The 24,853-nt window shown below is 30.8% G+C and overlaps 1 protein-coding gene across 3 annotated transcripts in view; it reads right to left on the reverse strand.

Moving 5' to 3' along the window:
- The window catches only part of Rsph3 (Radial spoke head protein 3), a 71,776-nt gene that overhangs the window by 41,191 nt on the left and 5,732 nt on the right, over positions 1 to 24,853 (reverse strand). For 2 of the 3 annotated variants that reach the window (XM_080146927.1, XM_080146926.1), the window contains exons 1-4: positions 6,215 to 6,441; positions 4,340 to 4,396; positions 1,661 to 1,757; positions 1,382 to 1,437 (exon numbers count right to left, since the gene is read on the reverse strand). In XM_080146927.1, the coding sequence (XP_080003053.1) occupies positions 1,382 to 1,437; positions 1,661 to 1,737 (133 nt within the window). In that variant the 5' untranslated portion in view covers positions 1,738 to 1,757; positions 4,340 to 4,396; positions 6,215 to 6,441. Of the gene's footprint in view, positions 1 to 1,381; positions 1,438 to 1,660; positions 1,758 to 4,339; positions 4,397 to 6,214; positions 6,442 to 24,853 lie in introns of those variants that run through there. The other variant, XM_080146928.1, reaches the window with a different exon arrangement.

A 24,853-nucleotide genomic window follows, 5' to 3' on the forward strand; every position in this document is an offset into this window, starting at 1 on the left:
TGTGAGTTTAAGCGCGATGTATTACAGACGAAGCTTTTTATAGTGTCTACTAAAAATGACGTCATATAAGAATAGTCTATTATACTAATATAACGTAATTCAATATTTTCGGCCAAAAGTTTTTTAATTAATTTTAATTTTAAAAACTTCCTGCCCGAAAAATCCTGAATTATTTTTTATTAGAATAATGGACTTTTCTAATATGACGTCATTTTTCATAAACACACTAAAGAGCTGCATTGCAGACAAAAACAGAAGTGCATTTTGTGTCAGGGGATTAAATAACACCCCTAGATGAACTCTCAAAATCAAATTAGCATCCCTGAAAAGATGAATTGGCGCGCGATTTTTTTTTTAAATTTAATCTAAATTTGTCTTTATAAGTCATGAATTTGATAGTTAAAATATCCCAAGAAAAACACTATTTCTAAGAATAAAATGATGAAATACACAAGAAACTATTTAATTATTAACTAACAGAATATAAAAGGAAATATCTATACTATTTTCAGAAGAAATCTATCAATAATTCATAATCTTGGAAAATTTTTAAAACATGTACTTATAATTTCAGAAGATTTTTCTAAATTAATGCTTATTATAGCTTATTAAAAGACAATACACGATAAATTTATTTGCATCCGCAATGAGGATAAACAAGATTGCCACTTCTGTAGATTAAACGAATTGATTGAAACGTATGGACAATACTAGTTTAGACCTAACCAATAATTTTTTAGTAAAAAGTACCCAAATTTTTTTTTTTTTTTGGGGGGGGGTTGGATGAATAAGATAATTTAGTTATAAACTTTGGGCACCCGTGCAATTAACAGTGTTTATATGTTTTCGTTAGAATATGACATAAAAATAATCAACTACTAATAGATCACAAATTCTTGTATATAAAATGTTTAATATCTAAGGAGGGAGGGGACGTTTGGTTTTAATTAATTTGGTTCTCAAAATTGGGGTATAGTCCCTTTCGTAACATCGCACCTTATGGGGAGATTCTTTGTATTTTTCAAAGTAGCTTTTCTCCTATTTCTAGCCCCTGCGGGGCCAATTACCTAACCCTGTGGGGCAATCACTTAACCCAATATAACCTAACCTTACCTAAAAAAAACCTATAAAAAGCCATTCTAAAAATACGACGAATCGCCCCTTATGGGGCGATGTTACGAAAAGGACTATTCCCCAAAATCATATAACCAAGTTATTTTATTCATTAGTGTACAAACTTTGGGTATTTTAATTCGTTGGTTTCAAAGTAGTAATGTCCAAACTTTTCAACCACTATTTTTTTGTCAACATTGTATGTCAATTTATCGTCTTTTGTAACTTAAGATCCCTATACCACAGAAATAGATTTAAAAATTCTCACCATCGTTTCTTGATTTTGGTTTGTTTGTCACAATTGTTGTTGGTTTACTAACATAACTGAATAAAAATAGACAAGTAATAGACAAGTAATATCCATCTATCTATCTATATATCTCCTACTAACTATCTCAATCTATCTATACCTGTAGACACCAGAGGTGAATTCTTAAAAAAAAATTTTGCCTCACTAAAATCAGTGAGGCTCGCTAAAAATTTAGACAGGATAATGTTGAGAATGTAGTATCTATCTATCTATCTATCCAAATATCATTATCTATACCTGTAGACACCAGAGTGATTGCCCAGTTCATGTAGAAAGCCGGACATGTGGGATGGGAGTGTTAATACAGACGTCATGTTCAGGTAGCGAGGTTTATCTAAATACAAACATATTTTAGTAAAGTGGAAGTTCCTATAAAAGTGGTTAGCGACTACATAGCTCGCCCTTCCTCTTATTTTTATAATAAATTCTTAAATGTATATGCCATTTTATGATAAGTTAGTAAGTTTATTGTAGGTCTGTCGTTTTAATTTAATTCAAATTTATGGAAACATCAAATTGGTCACGGGATGGTTTTAAGATATTTTTTGTGTATACTAGCGGGTACATCCCTAGAGGCCTCTAGTGGCACTTTAAATGTTTGGTTTATTTAAAAAAAGAAAATAATACGATAACTATATATGTTGCGTTCAAGTCTTACGTAAATGTTTTGTGTGATTTCTCTTGGAAGGGCGGTAGTACCCTCCTAAAATAGTTTTAAACTTTCCCGAGACCTGTGAGAAGCTACCCTGTTAAGGAGAACCCGGTTAGCGAGATCCTTCGGTACAAACATACAAACACACAGACAAACATCCTGTTACTTTAGTATAAGGATTTTGATATAACATATTTATTAAGTACTCAAAATCGTGAATATGTATAATAAATATATGATAATACAATACTCAATTAGCAATGAATGAAACAAAATATGTTAATTGTATTTGATTAATTGCCATTATATTTCAAATTAATTTTAGCCAACATTAATTGTAACGAAAAAGGCACAGCATATTATAGAAAGTATTTGCACTTAATTGTAATATTAACTTTATCATTTGCAGTATAGAATAGGTGAACCCAGTAAAAGTGTCGGACTGATTATGACGTAAAAAAATAATTAGCCAGTGAGAGGACACTATAAATTTTACCATTGGTCAATAATGGCCTCTCATTAGCTATTTTTTTTACGTCATAATCAGTCCGACACTATTACTGGGTTCAGAATAGGTTTTAGGTTTCAATATGTTTTAAAAGCTAAGATTTTCAATACTTAGGGTCGGTCCGTACGTCCGTCCGTTCTTACGTACATCCGTAACGGTTAACTCTTTTCTTAAATTTTGGCATGTTAGAATTGTACTTTATATTTCAAACTTTATAGATGCTTCTTATAACAGTTAGTTACGATTTAGAAAGCGTATTTTATATGCTCGACAAACGGACGTACAGTCAAAGAGTAGTTGCACTACTTATATTATCGTGTTATAGACATGTGTGAGGTTTTTTTTTACTTGACATTAAGATATCAAAAAGCGAAGATCCTAAGTGGGTTTACTTTTCAGGAAAGTTTTATAAATGTCTTGGGTTGGTTTTAGGCTATTTTCTGGTCTCCCCACAATACATTAGAGGCTATTGGCGGTGCAACTTATTGTATACATTATAAAATTTTATCCAACTATGCTTTAAAACACAAATAAAGAAAATTAAATATTAATAACTGATATATATTTTGAGGCTCAATTAAAGTGCAAGTTGAACCTTACACTATCGATGCTACTCAATGACTAATGTCTGGCTGTACGTTGCTTATTTGCTAATATACTATTGATTACGCACACATAAACCCGTTTAGACCAGTGCAAACACACACACTCACACACACACACACACACATGGGAACTCACACACACACACCTATGTTAAAATTTAAATTTGTATAAATACAATCATCGTATAGATATCCGATATAATTTTTTAGGACCTTTTAAAAAGTTAATGCTATGTCTTTATTTCTGATTCCTAGACATTGAAGGTCTTAATGATCATTAAGGGAAATGTTTTACATTGTTTATTTACAAAATGCATTTATGCATTGATATTTACTATTAACCATAAATAATTGTCTATTTTATAGAGTTTTTTTTATTTGATTGGCCTTTTTTGTTTACAGAATTAAAAAGAAAAAAATATTGTGAAACCATTTGAAGAATAAAAGAGGGAAAGTTAGGCCTTCTCCTATTTTAAATTCAAGGGCGGAGTTGACACCCATCTATGTACACCCCCGTACCAAACGCAACGTATTATTTAGATTATTTTGAAAATAGATATAATTTATTGTAGATCTGTTACTATACCCAAAGCTAATACGTTAAAAGTAACAGTGTGACCATAGATTAAGATTATCGGCTGAACAGATTGGGTTTAAAGCATAAAAGTATCATACAATATCCCCGTTCGTCCTTGTACATAGGTATATGCAGTAAGACTAAAATACAGCGTCATTTAATTTGAAACAGTTTGACTTTGACATCGCGTTTGATAACTATTTGGTTAAAAAAAAACAATATATTATTTAACCTGGATAAGCTATAGAGGATAGATATCTTATCTTGGTGTATCTTTGAACTAAATCTAGTTTACTAAGTGAATGATTATACGGCCAAACATCAGACAACCTAGAACTAGAGGTTTTTTTGTAGAACTCCTAAATGTGATCGGTAATGGTTGTGCCTGTTTACGGGCCAAGGCATTCAATCTACTAACACTCTCAAACAATGGGCCGTGTCTAATTAAAGTATCTAATGTATTAAAGTCTCTAGAATGGCACGGTGTAAGACCAGACCCAAACCCAACACCTCCTTGACAGTAAACACACAGGCCATTATTAACACTAATGCCGCGGGGGTTAGAAAAACTTACTCGGAAAAACTTCAGCATGACTTCGCCACGCTAGACGTGGCTCTGCGACACGGATTTCTAACATGTTCAGTGTTTTCAAGACTTTTGTGGTGCCATTGGTGGCACCATTATGCTCCTCAGTGTAATATAGAAACATCACGTTTCTTAGTAAATGTTTGTTTTTATTAGCAAAGATTCACTCTATCTGTCCAATGGTCAGATCGTAATGGTATGGAGAAAATGTGTTTTTCTCGTCTGCTATGGATAGATAGCTGAAACTTTCAACAATGAAGTTTTATGGCATATATGTATGTGGTCTATGCAATTTAGGCATAAACCTTTTTTAAAAGTTTCGTGATTTTGTGTGTGTTTTTGCACATTATCCCACTTTGTATTTTTTTGTGACGAATAAACATCGGTCTATAAATGTTTTTGGCTTCGCTACTCATGAACGTTGTTACACTTGTTTTTTTTTTATTACTAATAAACAATACTATAATCACATAAAGATGAACTATTTGTAATCTAAAGATTCAAAAACTTAAGTTTGCGTTATAACATCACTACATTCTAACTTAATATCTTTATTATGACAAATTTCTGATTATTTTCTATCTTATGCTTCTCGCTATATATTTTAAACTAACCATACATGGTGAAATATTTTTGTTGATGTAATACATTTGACATTTATAAAATACAGGGAGGGAGACAAAAATACAAAAGATTAAGATTAAATAATTTCTTTAATATAAAAATATTTCAACTATTTCAAGTATTAAAGGTTTTTTGTGTGAACCGATTTATTTTAAATAGAGTAGTAAACTCTGTTGTCTGTTGCAAAGGGTTTCTCTAACCCCTAAACCAATATGGTTATACATATTTTTATAAATTAGTTTGGGTATGGTTTTAAACTATTTTTCTGCTCTTCCATATTCCTTCGAATATAGATACCCTAGATGCTAGAGGCGCAGCCGCTAGTATTTAATAAACTGTTTGATAAGCACAGCAATTTGTTATTATTATTCTTTTTTTAAATCACAGTTTTGTTGTAAAGTTCAATTTATTTAAACATTTCACAATAAAACAAATTCCTCTCTATGTTGACTAAAGTATAATGTCAAGGACCTGAAATAGTTCAAGGTTTGACATAGAAGGAGTGCAAATTTCTTAGAAGATGCTTAATGAATAAAAAAATAATTGCAATCTGTTTTAGTTTGTCTGTAAAAAAACTATTCTTTTTTCTCTTTTTTATGTAAGTTGGAGCTTCCTTTGATGCTGTGAGTATTGGTGCAAAAAATATGACGTAACAAAAAAAATTAGCCAATGAGAGGCAACTATAAATTTTACCATTGGTCAATAACGGCCTCTCATTGGCTAATTTTTTTTGTTACGTCATATTTTTTGCACCAATACTCACAGCATCCTTCCTTTCTATTTCTCTCAACTTCTATTATTCTAAATGGGTAGGCCTGTATTACCCTTTTTTATTTCCTAATGGTTTAGAGAATTTTTGTGTACGCCACTAGTTTTATACGTATTGGCTTTAAATTTTATATTTTTGTTACAGGTACGAAAAATAAAAGTCGCCTGAATGTTAAATAATCCACGTTTTTCAGTTTTTTGAAAAATCTTCGTAATAAATGACTGCAATTCACAAAATAAATATTTTAAATCCCTAAATACGGAATTGCCATACATTGAATTTAAAAAAACAGTCTAAATATATCTTGGAACATATGTGAAGCTTCCCTGTATTGAAGAACTTAATCAGTTCAGAGGGAAGCGAGATCTTAAAAGACAAACAAAAATTTACACATCCTTAATTTATATTATTCTCTAGTACTTTTATTATTTGAGTTACAATCAAATTATCTAATTAAAAGTCATGAATGCCTGGTAGTAAACTCAGCTTGACTATCTACCCTGGATATCCTCGCTAAAACCTTGATATCCCACACAGATATCAAATATTTGATGCCCATATATTTGCTGTCTTTTAGATCAGACAAAATTTGATATCCTCTAATTTTAAAATATTTTTCACAGTATTTTTTAATGGAAGAACTTGATTATATGAAATTTTTAATGATTATTTAAAAATCATCTATTCTAGCATTTTTTTTTTATAATTCTTGATTTAATATTATTCAGTCTGATATCATTGTTTAATATACTCTGAAAAAAAGATATAAACTAAGTACATAAACAATGTAAATAAAAATCTTTGAAAACGAAGAACAAAAAAAACATAGATGGACGGAAATAGTGAGTTATAAAATATATGTTCGGTGGTTATAAAAATAAGAATATTAACGAACACTTTTTAAAAGATATATATGTATTTTGAACTGAAGAACACACTCAGTGAGCAATAGAGTAGCTTAAATGATAAATTTTTTAGCTATTTTATTTAAATTTCAAACAAAAAATGAAAATATCAATTACTATTAAATGCGTCAGAAATATTGATGAATAAATTCAATTATATTTTGCATGTACTATGAATGGATGTATAATACGTGGATATTGTAACAGAAGATTTTTTGTTGCTAATGTAGTCCTCATATATACGTTCCACCATAATCAGGGGAGGAAATCGGTTAAGTCATAAGAGGGAAGGGGGTATTGTTATATTAGCCAGCTAGGAGAAACATTTTATCAGAGTATGCGAGAATTATGATTTAATAAAAGTACCAACGTATGAGAAAACGTTTTTATTAAACTGTAGTTGCCAGTATAATTTACAGTCTATTGTCTCTTCCCTCCCTGACAAAACTTGAATTTTTTAGTTGACCTTGGAAAAATGCTTCATATATGTATTTAGTGTTGTATAATAACAATGAAAATGCTGAAATCGATACAATGTTACAATTATATTGCATTCCAATGTAATATGCTTATTATATGCAAGGCTACTCCGAAATTGACTTCGTATGTCCATCAGTCAGTCCTTCAATCCGTAACAGTATGAGAGAAATGTGATTTTGACGGCGTCTGTACAGCTAAAATGTTGAGTGTATATATGCGCCACTAGTCTAAATATTATTTCGTCTGTCTGTCGGTAATGCTTTAAAAAACATAAACCGTATTCTTTTTAAAGGTTTTCGGGATTTTTAATTCGAATGGACTTAATAACGATAGGGAAGGAAATTTATTTGACTGTGAACTATACTAACTCCCTAAGTATAAAAAATCGTTTTGCTATTATTTTGTTAATCGATTTTTGTACATTGTCTTATCCCTTGAGATCCCTGGTTATGATAAAGACTTTCTTTTTAACAAATAATTACTTTGCAATTTGGGAAAGGGAAATATGTTCAAAATTTGTATAATGTTTTTATTTGTAAAAGTTCCGATTTTTTGGTGCTAAAATAAACCAATGTTATGTCTCCTATTCCAAATACAAGCTTATTATTGGTTATTTTATTCACATAATCGACATATTATTGGTTGATTGTAGCGGCATACTAAAAATTTAGAAATTCAAGACCTATTTTTTGTGTGTATCTAAATCAAATATAAACAAGGATGACAACATCCATAAGTAGCGAAGCACAAAAAATCGTCGATGGGAATACGTACAGGTAGATTTAATAGGTTTTTACTAAAATCAATAATAGATTTATTGGATAAAATAAACATGAAACCTTGTTTTATTTTGCATGATGACGATGGTCAAAGTAAATTATATTAAAAATGCTCATAACAATGGGAAAAATTATTTTGATAATGATATCAAATTGATATTGATATTTTGAAAATTGCATCAAAATAAACAAAGATATGGGGAAATATGTAAAACATATAAAAAAAAAGCCAAAAACCTGATAAAAGGCCGTCATGGTTGTTTTATTAAAACGACAAAAAATTTAATTTTTAACTCCTTAACTTAAAAAATTTGGAAAATCGGACCATATACACTGAAGATATGGAAAAAAGTGTTAAATATATAAAAATAGCCTAAAACCTGCCAAAAAGGCAGTCTGGCCGTCATGGTTATTTTGTTTAAAAGACGGGAAATTTAATTTTGATATCTATAACTGAAAAATTTTGAAAATCGGACTATAAACACTGAAGATATGGAGAAAAATGTTAAATATATAAAAAACAGCCTAAAACCTGCAAAAAGGCAGTCTGGTCGTCATGATTGTTTTCTTTAAAAGACGGGAAATTTAATTTTGATATCTATAACTGAAAAAAATTTGAAAATCGGACCATAAACACTGAAGATATGGAGAAAAATGTGAAAAATATAAAAATAGCCTAAAACCTGCTAAAAAGGCAGTCTGGCCTTCATGGTTGTTCCTTGAAACGACGGGAAATTTAATTTTGATATCTGTAACTGAAAAAATTTTGAAAATCGGACCATAAACACTGAAGATATGGAGAAAAATGTGAAAAATATAAAAATAGCCTAAAACCTGCTAAAAATCGGTCCGAACGCCAATGATGTGTTATAGTCAATTGTGCTCCTTAATGATGGGAATGTTGTCAAAAAATTTCAGCATTCTATCTTTTATAGGAGCTGAGTAAATCCCATTTCCCCCATAGCGTTACGGACGGACGGACTGACTGACGGACGGACGGACTGACTGACGGACGGACGGACGGACAAAGTGAATTATAGAGTAGCTTCGCTACTAATAAATATCCAGACGTTAAACAGACAACCAGCTCATCTAAGTATTATGATATTGAAATGTCGATATAGCAGCCATAGTGTCTAATAACAAATGACGTCATACAATACAAATTACCAATAATAGGCCAAAATATATTTTACCATTGGTCAATTAAAATGTATATTGGTAAATCATTGGTTATTTGTATTGTAAGGCTTCATTTTTTTATTAGGCACTGTCGATTTTATGTTAGCTATGATCACTTATCTGAATATTAGTTTTTGTCCATGGTTGCAATCAATAAACAAATAACAAACGTTTATTTAGATATCCCTCAAAGTAATATGTAGACCAATCAACCCCCCAGCTCTATCGCTTGATTTTTTTTATAAAAAAATGTGGGGGGGGGGGAATGATAAAGCTGTCGAAGCAAACGTATTCTGTAAATTTCTTTTTCATCGACCCATTCTTCTGAACCCCCCTTATTATGACTTAAAGAGGGGAGGGGTTCCAAATATGATTTGGGGGAAAGCACCGTTTATTATTATTTGTCCTATACATGCAATTATCTAATTATCATAATTAAAACTGCTTGCATTATAAATCTATTATTAGCACATGTAAAAGGTTTTATTATTTAATTGCGCCTTATAATTAAACAAGAATGACAACATTAATAAAATCGAAGCCTTAAAATCAGAAGCAAGGATATGCGAAAAATAATAGAGTGTCGGAGAACAACAATTTGTAGGTATAAACAAAATAATAAACAAATTGGTTTTAAAATTGCGTAAATATAGGATACACTAAAAGAGATACCTCGCTTATATTATTTATTGCACCTTGTTGTCAAAAATCAGGTGAAAAGGATAATTTTGTTGTTAAAAAGATTAAAGATCAGCATGTTTTAAATAGACGTATGGATGTTCTGGTAACGATTATAAAGTTGCTACGCTTTTTAAAGGAATTATCAAGCAAATTTTGAAATCGATAGGAAATTTCTATTATGTCTAAATTAACGAAAAGCGTTAATGATTACGGACAGACGGATGCATGCACGTACGGAGCGACACTAATTATAGAAAAGCTTAGCCTTTATAACAAGAACAATTTCTCAAGTTGTTAGACGTAAAGAGATAGAAAGAGTAGCTTCGTTACTAAAATACATGCTTTAAAATCTAATATTAGCAAATTGCAAACTTTTATTTAATTAATTTACTGTGCATTCAAAGAAGAAAAGAAGTTAAACTATTTGTTTGGAAAAACTTGTCAAATATTAAGTTGAATCTTTTTTTACTTATCATCTTGGGGCATTATCTACAAAATGGTAAAAGTTATTGAAATATTATTTTAAAAAAACTACTTTATAGAATATTATTGGCTTTCACAATTAGATTTCATAAATAGCTTTTCTTTTTTAGACTTAGAATTTCTGTTTACACTATTATTCTTTCAACTAATGGTTTGGCTATTAAAAACATTTCTGACAAATGAAAAAAATTCTGTATGACTCGACTGTGTCTTCTATATAAAATCATGTAGAGTGTTGTATGAAGTTATTCATAACTAATATACCAGGAACCTTATAATTCTTTTTCTGCTGGTCACGGTTAATTAGAATTGCAAATAAACAGTCGTCGCAAATTTTATGGCATTACTGTAGTATGGACAGTTGTAGACACAATACAATCTGTCCCGATTTTGTATTACTTTTGAGGAACACGACTCCAGTTACGTCATATTTTTCTTTCCCGAAAAAGGGAAGGGGGGAAGAAAATCTCTTCAAAAGAGATGGGGAAAACCCCCTTTTCTCCCATCTCTTTCCCCCCCTTCCCTTTTTTCTTTCCCCCTTCCCTTTTTCGGGAAAGAAAAATATGACGTAACAAGAGTCGTGTTCATCAAAAGTAATACAAAATCGGGACAGATTGTATTGTGTCACAGTTGTATAGATATGAACAATATTAAAAAAAACAAGGAGGAAAAAGTAAAGATATGAAACAGTAGGAAAAATGAATATTAAAATTTTAGAGTGTCAGAACTGAATTAGCAGAATATTAATGTATAGGTATAAAAAAATGGTTAGTTAATTTGTTGCTAAACTTCTTAAATACAAGAAACTTGATTAAGTGCATAATAATTACATTCTTATGACTCGATTATAGAGACAGTGTACCTTGTTGCCCTATGAATCAGTATTAAAAAATCAGATGCATAGATTAGGGATACCACACAAAAAAATATTGTAATAAAGTTAAAAATCAGCATGTTTTAAATGGACGTACATATTTTCTGATAATGATTATAGATTAAGCCTTCTAACTGTTGTAGTTATCATCATGCAAAATTTAGAATTAATAGGATAATTCTAACATGTCTAAATTGATGAAAAGAGCTAACCATTATGGACGGACACACCGACTTTATGTATAGAAAGACTTTGCTTTTAAAAATAAGGATTACAACATCCATAAAAGCAACTCATTTTATATTTTAAATTATACAGAAGTTTAAAATTACTTGAATACAAGGTGCTTAGTATAGATAGTATTATATTTTATGTCTTGATTTTTGAAATGTAAGTCTTATAAGTTATAACATTATATCAAATAGCCCTGGGAATCTATTTTTCAAAATTCTAGTTAAAACGATTATTATTATAAATAAAGTTATAAGTTGTTTCGGCACATAGATAATTATTTATCAACCATGATTGACCCTTCCCTGAATTCATTTAATAAAGCACGAAATGAAACACTTAATTGTTTTTACTATTCCCAAACCAGACAAGAAAATCCTGATTAAGTAAAATAAATTCTGTCTCATCAATGGAAAATAAAAAAAATGGACAGAGTATACAGGAATGAGAGGAGGTTATAGTGTAGTTATACTGAAGAGAACCGAATATAAAGCAGCGCTTAATGTCTTAATAAGGACATATATTGAGTGAGAAACGGGGAAGGGTGAGAGAAGAAAACGAGAGAACCAAATTGAAAGCACTATTATAGTTTTAGTAACAAAGATGTCCATTATGCTTTGAAACTGATGATTATCCGCTTGATAAGAACAGTTTTATTGGCCCAAGATTAAGCCTCTAGGTGCAAACAAAACTCAAATTAATCTTTAGTTTTCATTGTACTAACCCAATAAAACTGTCTTTTTTATAGTCCCATAAATAAATAAATATTCCCACATCACTTCACTTTCCTTAACTTCCTATTATTTTTAAAGAAGATGATTAAAGTATTATGACGTCATACGATAGAATAGCCAATGAAAGGCCAACATAAATTTTACCATTGGTCAATTACAGTGTATACTGGACTCTCATTGGCTATTCTATTGTGTGACGTCATAATCTGTTGAGGGACACTAATCATCTTCTTTTCAAAATACTTATTTATATAATTAGAAAAAAGTTTGCTACTATTGGACGTAATCATCCTTGGTTATTATTACTATATCCATAATTCAAATATCCATTATAAGAAAGACTCAATTAATTGCACAATTTTAATAGCTTTTTTATAAATTTAATTATTAAAAGCAAAGCATTTCTATATAAAGAATAGTTTTGTCTGTTTGTAATGGAAAACATAAAGCGTTAATTAGGAAAATTAGTATGATTCTGACAAATGGATTCCTATGACATTTAGGTATAATAGTTATCAGAAAGTCCATATGTTAATTTCAAGCATGCTATTTTCCTTAAATTCTAAATAATCCTAACACCGAAGTTACCTAAATAATATTCTTTGTTATTTGTTATGCTTTACTTTTAGGATTGTTGTCATCCTTGTTATAATTATAGTGACCTTTCATTCACTAACTTTACTTGATTAATTGAGCTAGGGTGGATAATTACAGATTTGTAGGTTTTTTATTTTTAAAAGCGAAGCTTTTCTATAATTAGGGTTGGTCCGTCCGTACGTCCGTAACGGATAGCTTTTTTCGTTAATTTAGGCACGTTAGAATTGTCATATCGATTTCAAATTTTGTATGGTGATTCTATTAATAGTTAGGCACGATTTAGAAAGCGTAGCAACTCTATAATCATCACCAAAATGTCCGTACGTCCATTTTAAACATGTTAATTTTTTTACTTTTTTAACAACAAATTTTTATGTGATCTAATCATCCGATTGATCTGATTTTTGGTATATTGATTCCTGGGACAACAAAGTATATTGTAATAAGCGAAGCAACTCTATAATCAAGTCCTAAAAATGTAAGTATGTCCATAAACATTATCCTAAATCAAGCAGTTTTTCAACAAATTTACTTACAATTTTGCTTTGACTCTTATACATTTAAATTATGATTATTCAGTTCTGACACTATACAATTGTTAATGTCTGTTTGTCCTACCGTTTCAGTGCTTCGCTTTTATGGATGTTGTCATCCTTGTTTTATTATGGGGTTATTGACCTAACCCGTTAGTCTTGCAGTTATCATATCAATATAATCAATATTTAAGGATCTAAACAGATAAGACAATGGTATATAAATTTATCTACATGAATAAAGTTACACCTTCTGTAGAATAAAATTAGTCGTTGAAACGTTTGAACACACAACTTAATTAATCAACCAATCAAAATTCTCTAAAGTCCACAAAGTTGTTAAGCCAGCGAATAAGTAAACGTTATTGTAAGGCTTTGGGGACTAGTGTAATAAACAGCCAAAGTCCCCCTTTCTTTTATCAATACTAGTAATATATTAGGACCATAGCGGCTTCGCCCCTAGCCTCTAGGGGCTTTTTTTATATCCTTTAGCATCAAAGGGCTTTGATAGTTTAGTTTTAACCGCTATGTTTCTCTTTTTTATATATAGTTTAGTTTTTTTAACCGCTAGGTTGCTGTTTTTAAAAGATTTGGGGGGGAAGGAAATTTTCATTTTTGAGGGTGGTAGTGCGAATGGGGCGCTTGTCCAACAAATGTATGGAGATCGCTCTTCTATGAGTACTACTAAAAATCCTACTTTTACTGCAATACACATAGACATTCTCATCGTCGGTTCATCAATTTAGAATGCTTATCCCTCTATTCCCACAAGTATAATACAAATTTGGTTGAGCTGGTGGTAGCTCAACAAAAGACCCACGCGAGGTATTATATTGCTTTAAACTAGGAATAAATGGTTGGTTATGATATTCGATCGGTATTATATAAGTATATTAAGCACTCAAGAAGGAAGATGGTTTTATAAAGTGTATTTACATTACAAGTGAATAAGTATGAAAATATTTACAGGATAAGTGATAATAATCATAAGTAGTGTAGGACAGAAAAGTGCCCCAAGTCCTAAGCATTGAATTGTGCTAAGTGTTAGAATTCTAACATAAGGCCTAAGCTCAATTCATGCTAAGTACTGAGGGTCCTAAATTTAAACTACAATGCATGCCAAACAACTAAGTCATTACCTTTTAAAGCCAGAAGAACTTGATGGTTAGAGAGTCAATAAATAACTGAGATATTTTAAGAAGTGCAAGCTATAACATCAACTTATAATAAGGATTTAAGCGTTTGTCTGTTTAATAAAGTGTCTGTATGTTAACTTGTGACGTAAATCAAACTATGGTTGTAGGCATACATACTTGAACTAAATGGTTACATGATTACTTTAACAATAAACATAATGTTTTAATAAGCATATAACATTAATAAATCACATACAATTTACCATGATTAGGCTAGCATTACCCATATATGGTATTATATTGGTAAAGATAGGCCTATAAATGCATAAAAGTATACAAAAGGTGCCTCGGGCCTAGCTAAAGTAATTGTGTCTCGTGCCTGAGTTGTGCTTGATAATTGCAGGGGCACGTCAATCAAATATTTAGATTCTACTCTTATATGGTGTAAACTTTATATTAAACATACGTGGATAGACTAGATGCGAAGCATTTCTGTAAAAGTCTTATTCGTACGTTCAAAGAATTTTGAAAATTGGGGATCGCATCTCCAAGGGGGTTGGGGGTGTCCCAACCCCCCAAGAATATAGCCTAAAACCACCAAAGGACCAGTAGGTATATTCTCTGAATCCGATCGGTTCAGCGGTTACCGAGATCTTAAAGGACAGACACAGTTCTACTTTGTATTATAGATATAGACGAACAGACTAACAAGGAATGTACAAAAACATTGCTTTTGATAAGTATAAATGCAACAATGAATAAATAAATGGTTTCATGTTCGAGGGTAATCTAGAATACCAATTCTGCTCACAACTCATCATACCACAAATTAGCAGGGATCTTAGGGGATAAGACAATAGACGATAAATTTAATTACAGCCCTAATGTAAATACCCCTTACTTGGATTAATAATATTGGTTGAACGGCAATTAACCAACTTAAAAAGATGTAGAAAAGTTCCCGAAGTTTTTAAGCTAACAAATCATGAGAGCATGCTTATGAAACTTTTGGGTACCAGTGAAATTTACAGTCTTATATCTATTCCCTTCCTGCAGATTAAAGATGGACACAAGGAAAATATGATGATTAATTGATTAACTAATGTTTTATAGAATGTATGGAGTTAAATAGGGGACATTTTGTTTGTAGTCATTGGGGATTTATATCAATTTAGTATCCACCGTCCCAGATCCAAGATCCCAGATTATAATGACAGTCATTCTGTCCACTATGATCTTTAAAACAGCTGCACTCATTGTTTTAATAGCGGGGCTACTTTGTAAATCGAAATGTCCGTCTGTCCTTACATCCGTCCAACTGTCCGTCTGTCTGAAACGTTGGAAGAAACGTTATTTTATTTCTTTAGTTACTATTTAAGATTGAAGGCAGAAATTTCATGTCAATATGCTTTTTAGTTACTTTTATCATATCAAAATGGTTAAATCTAATCTTTAAGAAAAAGAAACGTGAAAAGTTTTTAACTGTCGGTCTTTTATATTTATTAAGATGAATAAAACTGTTGGAACAATCATATTGTTCTTAAATCTTATAATTTACTTATTTTACTTAAGGTATTCTCTTAAAGAAATGCGTTTCTGAAATAAATTTTGTTGTATAATTGTTTTATTTTATGAAAAGTATTGTAAAACGTGAAATTCAAAATACAGGAAAAATTGGACAAACACAATTAATAATACAACAACGATTGTCTACCATATTTCAGTGTTTCTAAATTATTGCAAATATTTTTAATAGCAAAGCTTTTCTATAATTAGGATCGGTTCATTCACCCGTCCATCCGTCAGTAATTGATAGCTCTTTTCATTGATTTAGACTTGTTAGAATTGCCTTGTCGATTTCAAACTTGATGATTCCTATAACAGTTAGGTACGATTTAGGAAGCGTAGCACAACCTATGAATGTTGTTATAATTGTATTAAAAATCATTCTTTATATTTTATATTTAATTGGCTTTATCCTCTTAAAATTTTCTTTTCAATTTTAGAAATTTGAGTACCCCTCCTTTTCGGCAAAACTATAAAACCTGGCCGCGGCGCTTTTTTTATTTTTTACAATTAGCTTTGGTTAGGTTATAAGCTGGAGGGCCGAGCGCTGCGGCTAAGCAGGCCAGGGGGCCGAGCGCCGCAGACAAGTTAAATAGTTTTGTCGGGGAGGGGGGGAGTACTCAAATCTTTAAAATTAAAAAAAAATAACCTAAGAAGATAAAAAATTTAGCTTTGTTGAAAGACAAAGAAATTTATCATTAAGAATAAAATTACTATGATTTTTTTTCTCACAAATCATGTACAATTACTGTTTTTGCTATAAAAAAATGTTTATGCTGTGAAGTGCATTTTTATTAGTTATAAAAGAAGCTGGCTTGACGCAAATGGCTGAACTCAGGGAAATAGCAGTAGCCTATATATTTGTTATCGCGTATTTCTATTTTGATTTATTATCTTTTTTAAATACCAAAAAGTCAAAATAAAGTTTAAGAAACTACTGCAGCTGTGTCAGATTAAAGACATCAAGCAGTTGCGTGTACAGAGTTTTTCCCGAAAATTTTGACACCCCACTTAAAACTAAAATCGATGGTGGTGTAAAATGGTTATGGCTTAAGGGGGATGTAAGACTGACTACAAAGGGGTTGTTATTTTATTTGTCAGGGGAAATAACCCCTAAGTGTCCACCACATAATCAACAAAATTAAAGGTTAAAGTATTTCCTTTTGTCGGTAATTTGACTCGCCAAGGGGTGTGAATTTTTACCTTGACACCCTCCTTTCGGGGGTGTATTAGGGGAGTGTTTACCTTGTCAAGTTTGGGTGTAAAGAAATGGGTGGTGCATTCAATAAATGTTTGAACATTTTATTTTCTATATTTTATTTTGTGTCGTTGTGTTATCCTTTATCCCAAGACAAAATAGATAGATTGTTAAACAATAAAGAAAACAGCGTTGAAAAAACAATTTTTAAAGGTTTACAACCTCAGAGCCTTTCCTACGGAATAACAGGGGTGTAGCAATTGAAACAAAATATTTTTACTCAAACTTTTATTTAGTTATTTATTGAATCGTATCAAAGACAGCCGTAAATCAACTGATTAAATCGCAAACCTGACAAAACAGCAGTAGAAACCATTTTGACTGTTTTTTATCATGCCGCAGTACAGGGCCAAGATTCGAACAAACCACCTAACAGAAAACAAGTCGATTTCGAATAATGATAGCCTTACAAAGTTTTAAAGTCAACTTTAAACTATGTTTGTTTATTTATGTAATTATTGTCTAATTGGTAAAAGGTTTATAGCCGTATAGAGAATTATAAACCATTCCTTATAACAGGCTGTCTCTATGTTTGTTGGTTTGTCTGACCGAAGGACCTCGCTAACCGCTGAACCGATATGCAGGGTAGCTGGGTAGGTTCTGGGAAGGTTTATAATTATAGGGGGAGGATACCACCACCCTCCAAAGAAAAAACGCCCCTAGAAAAAAATTACAAAAAATCATTTTTTTTACTTTTTCTGTTTTTTTTCTGTCTCCCCTCCGCAAGTGCCCCTATAGGTCTCTAAGTGTGCTAGAGTTTTATAAGTCTTGTTGTTCCAGGAATCTTCATTCAAGGTTTGAAACCAATAAGGAGTAAATATTTGTTGAAAAAAAACGACATTTGATACAATTAACAGAACATATCTTAATCTAAATATCAGAATGCTTAAATGAGTTTTGTGAAACAAATGCAATAAATCTACTTAGACAAATCCTTAAAAACAAATTAACCCCAAATAAATTTGATTTATTAAAAGTTGAAAGACTTCAGTCGTAGAATTTCAGGAATTAAAAGATCATTTGTTAGTCAAAATATATTGTAATTTCATTATGATACAAAAGTATATTGAAGTAATTTTTTTATTAATAATGGCTAATAAGGAAGGAAAATTAGATTTATAAGACATACATGAATTTATCGGCCATTGTCTTATCCCTTTAGATCCTTGGTAAGGTCCACAATTCGAAATGGGTAGTATAAATTATCTATAGTTACCATATCCTTATCACTCTTAAGTTTACTGGCATAGATTCAATTATAGACAAGTTTGCAAACTTATTTTTGCACTTTGTAAACATTTTGCAATATGAATTTCAGACAGGAACAACGATGGAAAAATCAATAAAAGCAAAACTTAACAAATAAGTTAGACAAACGAACATAAATAAATTAAGAGTATTAATATTGCACATAATTTATAAATTTGATCAAAACTTCCGTATATTTTTATCTAGATTTAATTTAAATACATGATGCTTATTATGATCTTACTTACAATTGAAAAGTTGATTTTAACTTTATACCTAATTGTCTCAGAAATACGTTTTATAACATCAAATGTTAATAGGATGATTATGTTATATAAAATATTGTTTTTGATTATATTATTTGATTATAGTGTTTTGCTACGCTGCACTGTCTAAATTGTACCTAATTGTTATAAAAATCATTTAAAGTGAAGTTAGAAGTAGACAAGACAATTCTAACATGCCCAAATTAACAAGAAGAGATATTCATTAAAGACGGTTTATTTGTCTGTGGCTTAATATCTTGGAACTTGCTGGTTGTACTCTTCAGGGAATCTATATAAATATCTTAGGTCGGTATTAGGCTATTTTTCTCCCCTTGGGACTAGGGACAATGATATTATTTAGTTATTACTAGCGGCTGCGCCCCTAGCATCTAGGGGCTCTATACACTAAGGGCAGAAAAATAGCCTAAATCCATACCCAGACTTATTTTAAAAAAATTAAATAGCCCTAAACCATCTTAGAGCCTAGTTGAGGCTTCACTTAAAGAAGAACCATATTGGTTCAGAGGTTAGCGAGATCTTTCGCTACAGACAAAAAAGCTTTTACTTTATATTATAGGATAAAACATTTACGCTTCAAAATAACATTCTATTGATAATTTTACGTCAAATAAAAACTTTTTTCTTGTAATAATCAAACAAAGTTTCTTCTAAACATAGTTTAGAAGAAACTTTGAGGAGCAAAGCTACTCTATACATCATCTGTGTTTCCGATAACTTAATTTACCCCATAATTTTTGTTCAAGTAAAGGGAAGTCTGTCGTTGTGGTTTTTCTTTAGAATGGAGCTTCTCAAATGTCCAGGAAAGGTTTATAAATTTGGGGGTTTGCTTCACAACCCTCAATAGATGAATCGCCACTAGAGAAAAATGACCCCCAGAATTTATTTTGTTATCTTATATTTTTAAAAACTAAAACTGAATGAATTGGGTCGACTCCCCCCCCCCCCCTTTATATTTACTCAAGTGCCCCTATTAGCCTCTAGAGGTAGTTTTTTGCTACTTTAGTACATAATTATCCTTGTTTTATGACGTGCAAAGAAAACAAGTTTTGTAATTAGCAAAAGGTATTGAATAATTATATGGTAAAAGAGTCTATCATTGGGTATCTTTTTAGTAGCGAAGCTACTCTATTATTCTAAATGTCCGTCCGTTTGTACGTAATTTATTAAATGTGGAAACGTAATTTTCTCAGCTCATATGAAAGAAAGAAGTCTCAAACTTTTTGACAACAATTCCATCATTAAGGAGCATAATTAACTATAAAACATCCACTGCGGTTGGACTCAGTTTTAGCAGGTTTTTGGCTATTTTATATTTTTACATTTTTCCCCATATCATTGGTGTTTATGGTCCGATTTTCAAAATTTTTGTAGTTAAAAATATCAAAATTAAATTTCCCGTCGTTTTAAGAAAACACCCATGACGGTCGGACTGCTTTTCAGCAGGTTTTTGGCTATTTTCATAATTTTACTTATTTCCTCATATCTTAATTGGTGCTTTTGGGCCGATTTTCAAAAAAAAAATTGGAAGTTAGTTTCTAAATAAAATTTCCTATTGTTCTGAGCATAACTTATGTAATATAGTTTGACTGACGGTGTATCAGTCATCATAGAAATAAAAATGAGGTTTCTTGTCTATTTTCTCCAATAAATCTATTCTAGATCTTAACAAAAAATCTTCAAATCTACGCGTACGTATTTTCATCCACGATTTTTTTATGCTTCACTACTTATGGATGTTGTCATCCTTGTTTATCTTTATTTTTTGTAATAAAGGTTTTCTATAAAAAGTGTAGAAAGTATCAGGGTACTGCCATACTAATTATTTTTTATATGGTAAAAGCGAATGCAAAATTTAATAATAAAAAGCATGTCTAATTAGCAAAGCGAGCTGCAAATTTGGAGAAAAAAAATAAATGCTGTACCTACAAAATAAAATTATTTCAAGATTAAAGCATGAAATGGCTATTTTTTAATTTATTAAATCATTTAAACTCTAAGATAAAAAGTGTATCACTTCTATAAATGCAACTATTCCATATTAGATATACATATGTTCGTCTGAACTTTGATGTCAATCACGTAAAATTATATCTACTGTTTTTTATTGCTTTTTTTCTGTGTTCTTAATGACATGAATTGCCAACGTTTTCTGTTATGGGTTTTGATAAGTTAATAATTAACAAAACTGGCATACATTTGTGACAAAAACACAACTGAATTCACAGTGTATGTGGAATACGTGAATATTATGATAGTGGACAAAATAATGCCACGGTCGTAGCGGTCATGCGTCTTGCGTCATATTGGAAGTGTGACGCAAATATCAGATCTCAGTTTTCGCTATTTGATTTACTGTTTTTCTCTATAAGATAAAATCGATGCTTGCTAGATTATCTAATTCGCTATAATATAGAGATAATTTTTCTTAAATCGCCAAAAATGGGGTCTGAAATTTGCATCACCCTTCCAACCTGACGCAAGACGTTTAACCGCTACGACCGTGGCATTATTTTGTCCACTATCGAATATTATGATAGATTCTCGCATACCCTCATAAAATGTTTCTTCCAACTGGCATTTATTGTACTTTTGCAGGATTTTCTTAAATACTTTCAAAATATTAAATAATTTTTTGTTAAAATTATGACCATTAGTAGCGCTACAATAACAAAAACTAGTTCTGGCTTAAAAAGTGAACAGTAAAGTATAATACAGTATAAATATTTAGAATATTTCGACAGGCATATTTTTAATAAATTTAAAGGAGTTTTTTTTATAGAGCAGCTTTGTTTTTTTTTTTTAAAAGAGACAAAACAATCAATGACAAAAAATATTAGAAAATAACTAAAAGTAATAATAACTTTCTAATAGATTGATAATTGAGAACTACATAACTATCTAGGCATCCACCACCTAACTAACATCAAAACTATTTTTGGATTTTATATACAGTTAATATATCTAATATTCCATCATTATATACATTTTCTTAAGTTTTAGTATAAATAAAAATATTTAATTTGTATGCATATCAATGAAAATTTGAATTGAAATCAATTATTTTTAACATATTGTAAGGAATATTAACCCTTGAAGATATGAACCTGCCCACCAACTAGCCAAGTGTTTTCACATTGTAGTAAAAAAGTATGGGAACAATGTCTTCAATGAATTGATCGATGTCACGTTACTTGGTTGTCAATATAAGTACTTTTTGACTTTAACAAAGCCGTTAATAGTACCTTTTCACACATATTTTCAATTAAATTTGTAAACATGAATTAAAAAGTTTATAGCATAAAATTTACTAGACCTATCAATCATATTTATTGTATTCTATTCTCAAAACTACGCCCCTAGAGGCCTCACAAGAGAGTTGATATGCCCTTCCCAAACATAGTTGCAAACCTTCCTTGAATCTATAAAAATCTTCATTGTAAATGAGAACCATATCAGTTAAGAGGCTATCAGGATCTTTTGCCACCCTCAGCCAGACAGCAGACAGCAGACATTTTGTTCAGGGCGTAAGGGATATTTGTTTAATAAACACTCCTAAGAACACAATTAAATTTTGGGTTATGGGGCTATGGGTTGAATGGGTTCCAGGGAGATTTTTCTAGTTATTAATTACAGAAGGTTACGTCAGTCTGATGGGCTGGTAATCTAATTTCCAAATGAATTCTTGGAACTTTTTTTTATTTTATAGTTTTCTGTATTGTTTTAACTCTCCCTTTAAAATTTTCTGGGTTAATCTGGATTTCATAGTCTTTCACCAAAAACTCTTAAATTGAATTAATTGCCCATTGTCCCCTCCCTGACTCCCTGCATTTTGTTATATTTATATGAGGATAGCATACATAATATTTACCATAAAAAGATGACGAAATGGTATATAGAAATGTTTCGTTGGATATACTAACATTTTAGTTAAAAGCTTACCTTAAAATCTTTTGGTAATTTCACTTTTTTTTAAAAATATACTTTTTGAAGAAAATATGTTAGATTATATTTACTATGAAAACTCAAAGAGATAGAGCTTTATAGAGCAACTCTTAAGGGATAGAAATATTTTTTCTTGGTGGCAATTTTGGCTATTTCAAAGGAAAGGTATTTATACAATATTGAACGAACATGTGCTGTACTTCCTTCTACATACACCTTGACGACCAAAATAGAGCTTTCCTTACATATTATATAAAGGTAGAGAGAGAGAGCGAGAGAGAGAGAGAGAGAGAGAGAGAGAGAGAGAGAGAGAGAGAGAGAGAGAGAGAGAGAGAGAGAGAGAGAGAGAGTGGGTGAAAGTGAGAAAAGGTAGAGTGATAGAGAAAAAAGAAGTAAGAGAGTGTATATTGGAAAAGATACCATTTAAATCTGAGGGAGGTTTATAACTATAACCCTCCTAAGATAAATCGCCTATAGAAAAAATTACAACAACAACCCCCCCCCCCCCCCACCGCCACAATATATTTTTTTTCTTATTAAAAGCGAAGCTTTTCTATGATTAGGGTCGGTCTGTCTGTCCGTCCGTCCGTTTTTTCGTTAATTTAGGTAGTTAGAATTGTTCTATCGATTTCAAACTATGCATGGTGATTCATGTAGTAGTTAGGTACGATTTAGAGATCGTTTTTAACAACAAATTTTTATGTGATCTAATTATCTGATTGATCTTATTTTTGGTATACTGATTCCTGGGACAACAAAGTACAATATTATAAGCGGAGCAACTCCTAAAAATGTAAGTATAACCATAAACATTAATTATATCAAGCAGTTTTTCAACAAATTTACTTACAATTTTGCTTCGACTCTTATACATTTATGATTATTCAGTTCTGACACTATACAAGTGTTAATGTCCATTTGTTCTACCATTTCAGCGCTTCGCTTTTATGGATTTTTCATCCTTGTTTAAACTACAATTGCAAGTTAATTGCAATAAATGTTGATATAAATGAAGAAAGAGAAAATAAAGAGAGTGATACTTTAGTAGCAAGTATGGGCAAAAAACAAACAAAAATCTCATACAATGTTAAAATTATGTAATCATTATTCTTAAAATTTTTGGAAAACTAATTCCTAGTGCAAGAAGTTCTGACATTACTTGTGTTAATGTTCTTTTGTCTTACCATTTCAGAGCTTCGCTTTTGTGTATGTAGTCATCCTTGTTTACTGTGTTAATGTACAATTTTTGAGTCGATTGTGGCTATTAAAAAAAAGTATTGTCTTCAGCTAAATACTTTTTTACAGAACTTATTTTGGTTAGATTTTCACCATTAACAACCTATTAATCATAATCAAGACGGTTCTAAGGTCAATTATAGATCATTATATTACAACAGCGCTTATCTACTTATACATTTAAGGTTCTAATGAAATAATAAGAAATAAAATAACTATTGAAAAAACCTAAAGTGATTTGACACGATATTTGTTCATCATTTATTGGGCTATGATTGTTTTTTTTTTATCAGGAAAATAAACAATTTAAGAATATTATCCATTTCTTCAAAGAGAAAAGTATAAATAACTTTAAATCTTCTTTAGAAATGGATATAGAATACGTGGATATATTGACAGGAGAAAATAAGTAGTTAATTTAAGTTGCTTATGTTTACCTTATTTATTGGTCAGTAGGAGAGGAGGGAATGGGGTAAAAGTTGTGGATGGGGGATATTACTTCATCAGAGTACATGAAAATCTGGTGCAACATCCAAGTAATAATGTATCAGTTTGCATATAGGAAGTGTGAGAGGTCCTAAACTTTAAAGAACACACTAGGTTTACGTGTTAAAGTATATTGTAGTAGAAAGTCTAAGATTTTAAAATTGAACAATGAAAATTGGCTCTCTAGTATGGCTTTGAAATTGATTAATATCCTCTGGCTAGAACTAGTTCTCAGCCATATTTAAAAATCATGTATAGCAGCGTATTGCAAACGACAATTTTCTACGAATAATAGGATAAAAAGAATAAAATTGATACCAGTTTTGTTAGACTGGGCCTTCTTAAACTGGTTTAATGTTATAATTTTACATTTTGATATCCGCGGAAATATTTCTATAATACGATTCGATAAATAATTATTATTTAGAGGAGCTTTATTTTTAATATCACCAGTTATGGAACTATTCTATT

The sequence above is a fragment of the Acartia tonsa genome, chromosome 14, assembly GCF_053477335.1.
Source record: "Acartia tonsa isolate MP-2025a chromosome 14, ASM5347733v1, whole genome shotgun sequence".
Taxonomy (NCBI): Eukaryota; Metazoa; Arthropoda; class Copepoda; order Calanoida; family Acartiidae; genus Acartia; species Acartia tonsa.